The following is a 15,803-nucleotide window of genomic DNA, read 5'->3' as shown; positions in this document are numbered from 1 at the left end:
AAAAAGAAATCTAAATGCAAAACAAAATTTTCAGACTTCAGACAAAATGGACTACCTAAAATACACTAAATCGGCAGTCTTCAAAGAAATGACAAGTACAATACAAACAATTAAATCGATAAAATTCACATACAAACAAGAATTCAAAATGCAATCCAAAACAATTCAGAATAAATATACTTTTTTTTTTTTTTAAATTAAGCATGAAACAGACTTATATCATCAATGCTTGTAGAGATGTCTGAAATTTAAACCTGGTTTTGGTGATTCAAAGTCAGCATGTTTATTCGTTGATTTTTGTAACATGGATTTATCCACATAAAATCTAATATAGAGGAACTTATAGCAAAATGCCTTGATCAAGAAATACATAGCGTGACAAAATATTTAACTTGTAATTATTAGGATCCTTCTTGGGACTTATGGTTAATTTTCTTTAGATAGGGCTCTTTGATAGAACCCCTCATATCTATATAATATATAAAAGTTGAATACAATACCTAATTGCATGACATTTGGCATGTTTAATTGGTGACATGTCCTCAATTTCATCTCATGTGACAAAATGATTGGTGGAAATAAATCATTAAAAAACATGTCATCACCACTTGCCATTTATATTTAATTATTTCCATGTCATTTGTTTTATTACCTAAACAACTTCAAACAATAATTATAATTTATTATTCTTGGAAAATCTAAATAAATCTATATAATATATAAAAGTTAAATTCCACACCTAATTGATTGAGATTTGGCAATTTCAATTGGTGACATGTCCTCAATTTCATTCCAAGTGGCGAACTGATTGGTGGAAATAAATCATCAAAAAACATCTCATCATTTTCCAAAATTAAAAGTAATTAAATATATATAATTATTTTATTAATATATTTATATCCTATATTTATAAAATGCTCTAAATATAGCAACTTTCTTGGAAACTCTAAATAAATTTATTTTTTAATTTAAGTTTTTAATTATTTTAATTTGAATTTAGTTATATTCGATTTAAAATGTTCCCTTATTATAATTGCATGATTGGTGGTGTTACGAAAATTTTGTTTTTTAATTCATAAACTTGGATTTATATTAAAAAAATATTGCAGGATAAATTATTTGATATTATACATTTTACATGAACATGACCAGGAAATAAGTATGTTTTTACTAATTTAATATTATATATTAATTATCTGTAAAAAAGAAAGATACATGTTCGAATTTAATATATTGCGAAAATTGACACTATTTTTTTTCTGCCATGTGTATAGTAATGTACTTCCTATTATTTTATTTTTTGAAAGCAAATCATAATTACTGGGCATCATTCGCCATACTCAAACGGAAGGTTCTCATCTTCAGTACAAGAAAAATCCACCTTACCAGCTAACAAATGAGCTAGTCTATTACCATTTCGTTTGACAAACGAAAAGGAGCAGTTTCTAAAATATTTGGACAGAGCCGGGCTCTCCTCCAAGAAAGCACCATACGTTGACTCCAGAAGATCGCCTTTGGTGAGGGCTTCAATGACGGGCAAACCAATCACATGTTAGGATAGTAGACTAAAAGTCTCGCTTTTAGCTACATAATTTTATTATTAAATTAATAAAATAGTATATTATCATTTTATAATGAGAATCTACACTAGGGCATTAAGTGCATTTGATTGATGGTTTCTCCATTAATTAAATGTACAAGTCTAATATTCCAATAGTATTCGAAATGGTGTGTTACGGCGCACAAAAAGATCATTTCAAAAGTTCGTTTAGAATACAAAGATAAACGTTCACAATCTAGATGGAAGTGGACTAACCATTGGTAAGAGATTGTAGCACAATATTTAAGTGATTGGTCTTGATCACAGTAAACATAAATAACTTTTGTAGTTATTGTTTTGACTTATTGTGCTACCACACCCGACATGTGTTGAACCGGACAAAGTGAAATAATTGTTTCATCACTGTTCATATATGAAACTGTATTATTTCTAGTTGACATTATATTACTCACTCTCTTAATCCCTAGATAATTAGCGTACACATTTAATTGATGATCTCTACTTTGATGTCACAATTGGAGAGATTCATATATTGAGTCAAATGGCCCCCAGTGCGTTGGGTAGAGACATTAAGAACTAATTGGTGGAAATTAATTATCGAAAGGAATCCACATCTCTGAAATATGCGATTGATAATAATCCTTGAGTAGGTTATAAGATTTGTTTATGCCAAGTCCTGGCCAGGTGGATTTCGTATCCGGCATACTCAAATAAGTTAAGCGGGTAAGACTCATGAAAAGAAAATTATTTAATTTATTTAGCAGTGTATAAATTATTTGGTGGTTATAAGATATCTTAATGTGGGGATAATCTAATTAATGATCGACTGGAGCTCGAATGTAATATTTGAGAATATAAACGGGAGTTCAATAATTATTTGGTTGTGGAAAATAAATAATTATTTAATGATTAATTAAATGAATTCTTTTAAGAGTTTGAATTTAATTAATTATTAGTTGCCCAATTTATATTTTCTCCTATAATATAATCCCTATTGTAGACCAATGGATTTTCTAATTAATCGAGAAAACAATATTGTATATTGTAATTAATATATCCGAAAATTAAGTCCCTATTGGATTACAATTTTCGACTATATAGAGTTATAGAATGAGTGGGATTTGTTTCCATGTAATCCTCTCTATGTGTGTCTCTAATTCCTTGTGCTATATATAATAGAGATTAGGTTGATGGGAGAGACAATATCGGTACACACCTATTTCAACGTTGGAGAGAAAATAATTTTATGTTCTTCTTTTCTCTCTAAGTTTCTCGATTATAGATTTAGATTTCTTCAAGTACAAGTCCATCCTTGTAGAAGAATTATTAATCCGGGATATACAATAGAGGATTATAGGTTTTTAGAGCAAACATTTATTCTCAAATTTTTCTAAGCAGTCCTGCGAAGAAATTCACCATAAATCAACCGTTCATCCGATAGGCTTGAAATTTACACATTAGCTTCCTAACCCACAGTACTATAATCTTTCCAAAGGATTTCTCCATTAGATTAAATATTTCGGAGATATTGGTGAAGGAAGAAGGCTATAAATTTATGGACATCAGTTTTTCTTCGAGGATTGAAGACTTGGTTTGGATCATCGTTCGTGCATCGAAGATAGAAACGAATCTGCTCGCGAAAACTGTAAGTTGCTAGATTAGATTTATTTCGCTTTAAACGAATCTAATCAAAGCATGTTAATAAAATTAAAATCGACTAATCTAGAACCTCTTGCGAATTTTCATTGATTCCTGGGCTTCACGTCACCCTCAACAATAATGTCTTCCCAACCTCTACTCCGACCCGTGGTAAGTGCATGAAGAATCGCATGAGAATCAAATCGCATGTACTCCCAATTGTTTACCATATTGAAAATTATACTACATGAATTTCATGTTTGTTTTTAAACAATTATTTTTTCTTCACTGAATCAATGACAATAAATTTTACGATTGATTTAACTTTTTAAATTATATACTAATTAAAATACAAATTTTATCATAATTAAACTAATAAATTGAATAACATAACTTAAGTTTAATCAATTGATAAAAAAAAATGAATTAATTTTATATATTTCAAAATATAATAATGTTATTCTAAATCTTTGGTATGAAATTCGTTTATCCACTTTATTTAATACCAAACAATAAGAATATCAATTGTTTTGTTTAAAATATATAAAGATCGTATTATTCCACTAATAAGTATTTCATTATAACTCTGATAAATATAATTATGTATATATTTAGAGCAACTCCAACCCAAAAGTATCAAAATGCGTTTGCAAATATTTATGTGCTATTTAATATTTTATTTTGATATTTATCTAAATGAATTTGCTCCAACCATAGGTATTAAATAGTTGTTAATTAGATATAATTAAATTTATTTATATATCGAATTGCCACATGTTATTTTCTAAATGGACACTGAGGTGGTTAAATTCATAACTCATGTTTGATATTTTATTATGCATGATTGCATAATGTATTTTTACACTCTGAAAGACGAAATATCAAAATACAACCCTCATTTCATAACTATATTAGAATTAAAAATTATTATTTTTGAGTATGAAAATGGTGGTTAAATGTTTTGATAGCTCATTTAACTACCCCACTCAAGGTGTCTTGCCGTAAATAGTTTCTATTAACAAATACAATATCAATCGGCAAATCAGTAGTTTCTACGATCCATTTTTAGTTACAAACTCAATAAGATATTTATATATTACATAAACGACTAGAATTACATGAGACGTAATTGCATAATTATGTGTGTGTCTTTTCAAATTGAGAAAGATTGTTGCAATATTGTGGCTTTGGATGAAAAACGTTATCTAATATCAAGTATCATAGTATACCAACAAAATATTATCTATCAAATACCAACTTAGTGGTTATCATTTCATTTGGCACGATATTAGTACTATAATGAACTTATATGAGATTTACTACAATCCTATAGTGTGGGTAAAGAAAGATATAGAGAACCTATCATTGGAAAAAAAAAATGTTTAGCTACAAATATTCTACAAATATTCTGACTAATTTTTAAATTAAAATTTTAAACCATATGAAAATAAAAATATTAATGTAGGGTATTATAGCGTAAATGATAATTAAATATTTTAACACTGTATATATCTCACTATATTTTGGTATTGGAATACATGAGTTCTTTTGTCCAACTTACAAGCTATGTATCTAAACTAGTGAAATATTCTTAAGTTTTCTATTTCCCCATTATATATAGTAAGTTATATTTATTTTCTTAATTTCCATTTTTAAAATATTTGTAAAATGAAATTATTTATTGTGTAATGTTTATAAGAATCATATCGATTCTATATCTCTATGTTTTTTTTTCGAAATCACAATATATTTGACTGATTTACACAAAAATCCAATTAATTCTTATTTATTTTTTTTTATATAAGCATTTTACAGTGACTTTTGTGTACTTAAAATATGATCTATTTTCAATAGCATCAGCCTTTATTTTAGTTTCTAACATATGCTCATACGTGTAAATAAGTTGTTGTATATTAACACGGATAACTTATGAAAACTCCCTGAACTTAGGCTAAATTAAGAAAAACGCCCCCACATATTCGTAATTACCAAAATTCCCTTGATGTTTGTTTCGTCTTACATCGACCCCCTTATGGTATGATTTTTCAAGGAATTTTTTTGATTACGTGAAATATTACCCAAAAAATGTTGATTATACCTTGCACACGAGACATTTCTTTATGGTACTTTTTAAAGACAAAAATTACCCTCAGGGGAATTTTACACGAAATCTTTATTCTTCTTAAATAACACTTTTACAAATTTTTATGATTACCATGACCACCCCTGAGGGTAATTTTTGAATTTAAAAAGTACGATAAAAGAAATGTTACGTCTGCAAGGGTAAAATCCATATTTTTTGGGAGTTTACATAGAATAAAAAAGATTCCGTAAAAAATCACACCATAAGGGGGTCGTGCAAGACATAAACAAACATGAGAGGGATTTTGATAATCACCGATAAGTGGGGGTGTTTTCTGTAATTTAGCCTAATTTTATGAGGATTTTCATAGATTATCTTATTGACAACGATTATTGTTCTTTTACGTCTTAACGTTTGCTTATACCCTTATAATATTTTAAATAATTTTAATGTCAGTTTGATAATATAATTCAATATTAATTTCTAATATATTTAATATGTGATTTTTGATGCTTCAGCTACCACACATAATAAATTTGATATAAAGGTTCGAGATTGAATAGATTTGTTTTTTATACTAAATAATAGATCATTGCAAAAATTTTTAATGCAAACTCAGAATTTGTGATAAATATTAGTATTATAATTAGAATTAGAATTAAAATTCTTTGAATTAGTATTAGTATTAATACTAGAAATCGGATTCAGATTGTAATTAGGATTAATATAATATTATAATTAATATTAGGATTATGATTAATATTAGTATTAGAATTATAATTAATATTACGATTATGCTTAGTACGATAATGAGTGACATGCATTAGTATTAGGGTTATGATTAGCATTAGGATTGAGATTAGAATTATAATTTAGATTATAATTAGAATTAACAATAGCATTATCATTAGCATTATTAGTATTAAAATTATTAGGCTTATGATTAGTATTAGGAATAGGATTATGATTATAATTAAGATTAGAATAATGATTAGTGTTATGAATATGATTAAGTATAGGATAAGGATTTGGATAGTATTAGAATTACAATTATAATTAGCATTAGCATATCCATAATAGCATTAGCATAAAAATAAGCATTAACATTAACATTAACAATATTAAAATATTAGTATTAGTAATAGTATTATTACTAGTAGTAGTATTAGTATTAGTATTAGGGCTCGTTTGGTTACTGCTATTACCCCCTACTAGACTAAATAGTAGGGGCTAATAGCATGTCCGGTTGACAAGATTCGCACTAGGGGAAGCCCGCTATAAAAACATGAGCCCGCTACAAAACCCTATTAATTCTCAAAATCTAATCGGTGCTCCACCCCTGCGATTAAAATAGTAGATGTCTACTAATAATGAAAATTACACTATTACCCTAGAATAAAGTTACGTATATTCACCCTATTCTATTAAATCTTGGAAGAAACAAAACCCTAACCCACTTTTTTATCTTCACCTCATTAATCAAAGCAAGAAAAGTCTTGAAGAGAAGAACGGCTGTAGGCCATTTTAATTGGTAATTTCTTAAAATTTATTTTATATTTTTTTGTTTTTGTTGATGGGTAGCAATTATTTGGTGACTTTGCATCATATTTTTGTGTTTCCTGCTTTGGTGAGGCAGGAGATGTATTTTGTTGTTGATTTTTTTTTTTTAATTTATATTCTTCTCTGTTTTTTTTTCAATTGAAGAATATATCGTTTTTAATTATAGTTCTTTACTTCTAATAATCATTATTTGTGGGTTTCATGCTTTCGACATTTTTTTTTCTCAACCTATTTATTTTACAGCTTTGTCGAAACAATGGATATGTGTACCAAAGTGCAAATCATGGTCGTCCTACACCAATATCTCTTTCGCACGACTATTCTTTTGTTCTTTTTTTTGCTATTCGTAATAATACTTACAGACAATCGGGTTGTAAATAACACAAATAAGAAACGAAGGAGATATAGTCTTGTCGACAAAATACCTGATCAAGTAAATGCTTTGCGTCAATTGGTGTTTACCAATAACCAACATTGCATTGATCAAACAAGAATGTATATTAATGCATTCTTGAAGTTGTGTTACCTCTTAGAACACGTTGGTGGCCTCCAACATTCCAAATATGTGACTGTACATGAACAAGTTGCTATGTTTCTTCAAGTTCTTGCCCATCATAAAAAAATACGAATAGTTGCCTATGACTTCAAAAGGTCTGGTGATACTGTTAGCAAGTGATTCAACAGAGTGCTTGAAGTGGTACTTAAATTGCATCAGATTTTACTTGTTTCCCCTCAACCGGTTGGTGATGCTGAGACAAATGAGAATTGGAAGCATTTTAAGGTAAAAGAACCATAATTTTTCTCTATATTTTAGATGATTACTTCACATTAAAAAAAGAAACATATACTTTGTTTATGTCTGGATATTGGTGGTTTAACATTTTTTTTATATTCCTCATAGGGATGTTTGGGCGCTGTTAAGTGTATATTTTTACACTTTATCGTATCTTTTTATTTGAGCTTTTTGTGTGAATTTACGATAATTGGTGCTTAAAAAGTTGATTTATTGTATTCTAGGTACAAATTGAAGAATTGGAAAAGTTTGGGGTCAAAACTGCAAATTTGGAGAAAATATGGGCCAAAAGTGAAATAATCAAAATATGCTGAAAATTGGCTGAAAACAGGCCCGAACGGCCGTGCCAAAATTAGCCTATTTTTGGCACGGCCGTGCCAAATGCTGAATTTGGGCAGAAGGTTCGGCGATTCTCGCGCGGCCGTGCGAGAATTGCACTGATTTTCGCGCGGCCGTGCCAAATCACGCTGGAGGCAATTTTGGACTTTTAAACACACAAGGAAACCTAGAATCATCTACAAAGTTGGGACATCTATTTAAGCCCAAACCAAGCACGAATCAAAGGGGACTTTGAACACAATCTTGGAGCGAGAGGAGCGAGAGAACGAAGAATCGAAGACGGAGAATTGACAAATCTTCATCATAATTCTTCTTTCACCTATCTTTTCTTAATCTATGAATTTTATTACGTTTATTATGTTTTTCGTCATGATTAGCTAAGTTTTTAATCTAGGATTTTGTTGGAACCCGATGTGGGGATGGTGAACCCGTTTTCTTGAGATTATGCGATTATGATTTTATGATTATTTCTTCTACTTGTTATGATTGTTAGTGCATGAACTTGATCAATTTATGTGCTTTATCTGTGATTATTGGGATTGACTCGACAGAGCTATTTTGATAATTAGACGGTAAGTATAAGAACCTTCGAGTAGTTTTCACCGGATGAGTGTGTCAATTGCATGTGGTGTCGTAGACATACAGATATCACCTTAGGTAGCCGTTTACGAGACTTGTTAGTTAATGCTTTATTCATAATTTGTTTGCATAGACATATAGTGAACCGTTTATGAATAATAGACTTATAATATACGCGACAGCGGGTTATGAGTAAATTAGTGTCTCGGGTTAATAATCATGAATCATATATTTCATAATTGAGGGGTTTTGGGTGAGCAATTCTTGCATAGGGGGAAGATAAAATCCTAGATCCGTTTTTATATTGATATTTTCTCGTGATTCTTTGCTTTCTTAATTATTTTAATTGTTTAATTGATTTAATTCGACAAACTTGCGTAGGCTGGATAAAAATCATAGTTGTTAGAATTTGGTACTTAGGATTAGATAATTTACGTATTCCCTGTGGGATCGACATCCGACTCTCACGAGTCCACTTTTACTACTTGTTTGCGATACGTGCACTTGCGTGTTGGTATTTAGCACCCAACAGGCGCTTTGGATGGAACCTTTATACAAGTGAGAGTACCACTCACCGAAAAACCTAGGTATAGATCGAGAAAAAGGAGAAATTGCAGTTAATGTTTTAGGTGTATGCGATAGAAACTCCAACTTCATTTATATATTATCTGGATGGGAGGGCTCTGCCGCAGATAGTCGCATTCTTGTGATGCCGTGATGCGGCCTAATGGCTTTAAAGTGCCAATAGGTATTACTCATTTTAAGTTCCTAAGAATCTACAATCAATTTGCTGATACACTATTAAAAAATATGCAAAGTAAAATATTAAATCTTATTTTAATTATTCTTATTTTTTTATGCAGGTAATTATTACTTATGTGATGGCGGCTATATGAACACCACTGGATTCTTAACACCATATAGGGGTAAGAGATATCATTTAAAAGAATGGGGTGAGGGTAGATCAGCACCTCAAAATCCTGAAGAATATTTCAATATGAAACATAGCAGGGCACGAAATGTAATAGAAAAAGCTTTTGGATTGCTAAAAACTCGACGGGCTGCCTTACGAAGCAATACTTTCTATCCCATCAAAGTCCAAAATCGTATCATCATGGCTTGTGCGCTCGTGCATAATTTTATCAGAACAAATATGGAGTATGATCCCTGGGAATTGCAAATCGGTGATATCTTCCATGGAAGCGACGATGGCTTCATTTCAAGTCTTGATTCTTCTGGATCTTGGACCGATTGGCGTGATAATCTAGCACGTGATATGTTCTCTCAGTATAGGCGTCGCCGCTAGCATGATTATATGGTGTTGAATAAAAAATGTCTCATAATGAGCACTGTAATCTAGTTTAAAATATTTTTTTGCACTAGTTATTAGTGGTGTTTCTAATGTAAGACAATGATAACATCTTGATTATTATTTATTTTTTGGTTTTTGTTTCTTTACCCTGTTATATAGTTAAGTGCATAAATTGGTTGCTATATGTGGTGTATGAATATTTTGGTCTTCAAATAATTATAATTTATTGTTTATTTTTCTTTAATTCATACATGGAGGCAACAATGAACAACTTAGGAGATGGAACATCAAAAGGTCGCATTATTCGTAGACATTGGACTCGTGAAGAAGAAGGTGGGTTGATAGCTGAGTTGAAGGAGTTGGTGGCTAGAGGTATGAAAGCCGATAACTCTTTCAAAGGCGGATACTTGACTATGCTAGAGCGTGCGTTAGCTCAACGTTTTCCTATGGCGTGCATTCGTGGAGAACCCCATATCCAATCAAAGTTGCAGGTATGGAAGAAGACTTATGGGTTTATTTATGGTATGCTGGAAACTAGTGGCTTTGGATTCAATGAAGAGACTGTGATGGTTGTTTGCGAAGATGACGTTTGGGATAAATACGTCCAGGTGATGTCCTTTGCCATCATAATAAGAACTGTATGTTTGTTTTAAATTGCATAAGAATTGTACATGCTCAAAACCGAGATTAATGACCTTTTATGGTTATTGTGCAGGTGCACCCAGAAGTTAAGAAGATGCGACACAACTCCTACCCATATTATCCTTCATGGCAGGAGATCTTTGGAAAGTCAAGAGCAACTGGTGCGAATGCACAAGGATTTGTTGATGTTGTGCAGGACTTATTGAACAGAGGGACCACTTCGGGTAGCAACGTAAACCGAGGCAACTCCTCAGTGCCAAAGGATGCAAGCGGGCCTGTTGAAGTCGAAGAATACTCTGACGATAATCTAACCTCACCTACAGGTAGCTCTACGAAGGCCAAGACAACTGGGTACAAGAAACGAAAGGTTTCTGAACTTTCTTCTGTAATTCAACCTTTAGTGAATATGATGAGCACATATATTTCAGACTCAAAAGAGGCTCTTGGGGATCTTAGCAAACGACTTGGGATGGAGCACGATGCTTCTATGGCAAGGAAGAATGTATTTGAGTCACTTGCAGCCATTCCTGGACTCTCAATCGACCATCAGATAGTGGCGGCTAACAAACTCGTAAATTCCACATATAGTATGGATTTATTCTTTAGCATGCCTGATGAGGCCAAGCATAAATTCGTCATGATGTTGCTTGACGATCAGGTTTAGTGATGATTAGAGTATTTTTTTTTTTGGTATAACTTAGGCTAGCTTATGCAATGAATAATTCCATTGTTATTTATTTCACTGAACTCTTTTTTAAGACGGTCATTTTTTTTACATTGAACTCTCGTACTTTTTGTTTTTTGGTTATTGATTAATTGTTTGATTATTATTGAGAATCAGAATTATTCTCTCGTTTATTTTGATCAAGTTTAGAAGTGCAGGCTTAAAAAATTGAGTTCCATGGTTTTAGAAAATTTATAGAGTTTAATATAATGAAGTAAAATATAATTTTTGCTTTGCTTAGTTGCGTTGATGTTATGAAAAAGATAGTAGCTGATGTTATAAATTTTACGAATTATAGCAGGATAATTGCTAAGTTGGGGATATTATGGACAAATCACATTTATTACCAGATTTTAACAGATTTAATTGTAGGTCTAATCCAAGCAACCGATCATCCTACTAATCGACTAATTAATTAGTCAGTAGGGAGTTAATCCAATCCAATCCAATCCATATTAATCCGATCCCGGTAACCGAACGAGCCCTTAGTATTAGTATTAGTATTAGTATTAGTATTAGTATTAGTATTAGTATTAGTATTAGTATTAGTATTAGTATTAACATTAGTATTAGTATAAGTATTAGTATTAGTATTAGTATTAGTATTAGTATTAGTATTAGTATTAGTATTAGTATTAGTATTAGTATTAGTATTAGTATTATTATTAGTATTAGTATTAGTATTAGTATTAGTATAAGTATTAGTATTAGTATTAGTATTAGTATTAGTATTAGTATTAGTATTAGTATTAGTATTAGTATTAGTATTAGTATTAGTATTAGTATTAGTATTAGTATTATTATTAGTATAAGTATTACTATTAGTATTAGTAATAGTATTAGTATTAGTACAAATATTAGTATTAATATCAATATAAGTATCCGTATCAATATTTGTATCGGTATCAATATAAGTATCAGTATCAGTATCAGTACTAGTATAAGTATCAGTACCAATATCAATATCACTACCAGTATCAGTATCAGTGTTAGTATCGGTATCGGTATCAGTATCAGTATATGTATCATTAGCATTAAAATTAGTTTTAACATTTATATTAGTATTAGTAATAGTATTAGTAATCTAGTATCAGTATTAGTATTAATATTACTATTAATAATAGTGTTAGTACTATATTAGTATTAATATCATTATAAGTATCTGTATAAGTATCGGTATCGGTACTAGTACCAGTATTAGTATAAGTATATGTATCGGTATTAGTAAGTATCACTATATGTATCAATATCGGTATCAATTTCAATATCAGTATGAGTATCAATATCAGTATCAATTTCAGTATCAGTATCAGTATCAGTATCAGTATCAGTATCAGTATCAGTATCTGTATCAATATTATTAGTATTACGATTAGTATGAGTATTAGTATTAGTATTATTCTCAGCAACAATATCAGTTTGAGTATCAATATTAGTATCAATATTAGTATGAGTAGCAGTATGATTATGAGTATCAATTTTAGTATTAGTATTAGTATTAGTATTAGTACTAGTATTAGTATTAGTATTAATATTATTATAAGTATTAGTATCAGTATTAGTATCATTATTAATATGAGAGTATCAGTATTAGTATCAGTATTGATATCAGTATTGCTATTATTATTGGTAGTGCCATATACATCTTATCTCTTTTGCAATATTTATAAATTGTGTTGTTGTTTGAGTAATGTGCATCACTAATGGAATGTTGTTAGTGATAAACTTGCAAGTTATTTGAATATCTATTGTATCCTCTATGCTGCTGTGTTTGTTGTTAAATTAGTTATTTTGCAGAAGATTCACATGGTGTAGTAGATTGCATTCCATGAAATAGAGTTATACCATATGTTTTAAATGATTTCACTTAACCTTCATATCGGGTTTTGCTCCCTTCACGTATTCTTCTTAGTAATATTTAATTGAATTTCATATGTTACAACTCTGAAATAAGAGATAATTTTTTTCCTTCCATTTTGTTTTACTTGAATTGTGTTGTTATAAAGAGATAATCGTTTAAATATTTTTATTTTTCTCATTTTGAAATTGACCTCCGTGCAATGCACGGGTAAGTACTAGTAAGTATAAAATTTCGAACAAACATATAAACAATGCCAAATAATATAGTTGTGACGAATGCAAGAATAAATATAAAAATTATTCAACAAATATTTAAACTATATATGTCAAATAATATACTTCCGATTGTTCGAATTATTGAGCTATTAACAATTTTAAATATCAATTAATACTACTAATATATAAGAAGTATAAAAAAATTATTCGATGGACCCTATTTTTTTCTAAAAATTGAGGGGCCAATGTGACTGCCTTTCTCGCCTATAGTTAGAATTGGTCCTAGATATGAGCTACATTGTGGGCTTCGTCGAGCATTATCCGAAGCATGTCCACCACAGAGGAGCCTCAATTCCTAACAAGAAGATCAAGTACATCTGCAAGGGTGGTTGGAGATGGAGGAACTCGACAAAACCAAATTCCAACATGATCGTGGGACCAATGGTTGCGAGCCCGACAAGCACAGTGGGTTTCAGGATGTTCGAGAAAACTACGATTATAATTAAGGAGCCCACAATCGTCGAGAATATTGGCTTGGTGGCTGCACTCGTCGCTTTATCTGTCAAATGAAACCTCGGGATCGATCGAACACTATTTTTTCGGCTGTGCCGCCCAGGTTTCGGGTAGAGCCACCTCCACCGGCTCCTTGGCACTCGGGACATTGAAAATGGGAAGAAACAAACAAAGCTGGCACGATTATTGGCAAGCAATGAATATATTATTTTAATTGTTTGAATCACATAATATCATAATTTACACGTTTAATCATGTAATTTGCACGCAATTTACACTTAATATGCACGTTATTTGCACGCGAATTTGGTGGGGAGAATTAAAGATCTTTTGGGCAACGAGCGAGTTTGGGGTTCGAGGCTAACTTTATTTCAAGAAAATCAAGTCATAATTACTAAATAATTAAGAGAGACTACAAAAGTACCTTAGTTGAAAGATGATGATGATGATGATGATGGTGGTGGTGGTGATGATAATAATAATAATAATAATAATAATAATAATAATAATAATAATAATAATAATAATAATAATAATAATAATAATAATAATAATAATAATAATAATAATAATAATAATAATAATAATTAGTGTACTGACTTAATACAGTTCCTTTCTTTTGCTACCTTACATTAATGATATTGAATTCTAATCCTACGTAAATTAGTTTTAGAAATGAAACGACCTGAAGAAAAAAAAACGTGGAATTTGTTGTTGGCAGATGGGAAGAGGGGGTTTCCCAAGTGGTACTGATCCCAATGACCACTCATGTTGGATGAGACCAGAACATATAGATTACGAGAGACCTGTGACTCTCAGTCACTGTTGCTTAGATCTAGCTGCGGAGATGCGGAGATGGTTGCCGCTCTAGCATCGGCTTCTATTGTCTTCAAGGACAATAGTATCTATTCACATCGGTTGATCCATGGTTCAGAGACCTTCTTCAAGTTTTCGAGAGAGCAACGTGGCCTTTACAACCTTGAAAATCAGGCAGCGAGTTACTACAACTCCACAAGTTATTGGGATGAGTTTGTTGTGGGTGCCACATGGCTTTACTACGCCACGGGGAACCTTTCGTATCTCGAGCTTGCGACTGGCCCAACTCTTGCCACATGTGCCGGAGCCTTTGAGAGAAGCCCATCGTACAGTGTGTTTAGCTGGGATAACAAGCTCCCTGGAGCTCAAGCAAGTCAATGATATGTGTTTTTTCCCCGCTTAATAGTTAATAATAAACGCTAATGCAATTTTTTTTTATTTTATACGTAGGTGCTTCTGACTCGTCTAAGGTTATTTCTAAGCCCTGGATATCCGTACGAGGAAATTCTAAGCCAATTCCACAAGCAGACGGAGTTGAGCATGTGCTCATTTCTACCGAACTACACCTCATTCAACCGAACACGAGGTACATATTGTGTGAATAGTATTGTTATTATTTTTTGGATTAAGTGCAATTTGCCCTCTATACTTTGCCCTATTTTGCACTTTGCCTCCTCAAACTAAAAAACATTGCACTATGATACCTAGTCTTACTAATTCATTGCATCGGTGACTTATAAGTCCATATTTGGCTAAAATATTGCGTGAGTTGTACACGTGAGGTACCCACGTGAGAATAAATGGTCAATTTCGCCAATTCACAAAGTTTTTAGAAGAAAGAAAAAGGAAAAATGAAAAAAGAAAAAGAAAAAGAAAACGAGAAAAGAAATGGCTACCATCGTAAACTTTTTAACTTCAATTCCTAATTGTAACTCTAATTGAACTTCAATTTCATTACTTTTGACCACAAAAAATCCAATTTTGACTTTTAGTTTTTTTATTTTGTTTGATTTGTTGATGAGTCAACGTAATAATATTACTGTCGTTCACATTAAAATTACTCTAAACACAATAATATTACTGTCAACCATATCAATATTTTTTTTGGCTTTCTTTATTTTGCTTGATTTGTTTACCGATCAACGTAATAATATTAATGTCTACTAT

General features: G+C 31.0%; 1 protein-coding gene and 1 pseudogene across 1 annotated transcript; both read left to right on the top strand.

Moving 5' to 3' along the window:
- Nucleotides 1-9,989: 9,989 nt before the first annotated feature.
- Nucleotides 9,990-11,191, top strand: LOC105954553 (uncharacterized). Its single transcript, XM_088817958.1, has 2 exons — nucleotides 9,990-10,503; nucleotides 10,563-11,191. Exons 1-2 carry the CDS (start codon nucleotides 10,117-10,119, stop codon nucleotides 11,169-11,171), a joined length of 996 nt encoding a protein of 331 aa, XP_088674084.1. The 5' UTR covers nucleotides 9,990-10,116; the 3' UTR covers nucleotides 11,172-11,191.
- Nucleotides 11,192-14,541: 3,350 nt separating this feature from the next.
- On the top strand, nucleotides 14,542-15,337 carry LOC148772809 (endoglucanase 9-like; annotated as a pseudogene).
- Nucleotides 15,338-15,803: the final 466 nt, after the last annotated feature.

Source organism: Erythranthe guttata, chromosome 1 (assembly GCF_056151865.1).
Source record: "Erythranthe guttata isolate IM_541 chromosome 1, IM_541, whole genome shotgun sequence".
NCBI classification, from domain to species: Eukaryota; Viridiplantae; Streptophyta; class Magnoliopsida; order Lamiales; family Phrymaceae; genus Erythranthe; species Erythranthe guttata.
This window is presented reverse-complemented; position numbering and strand designations above follow the sequence as displayed.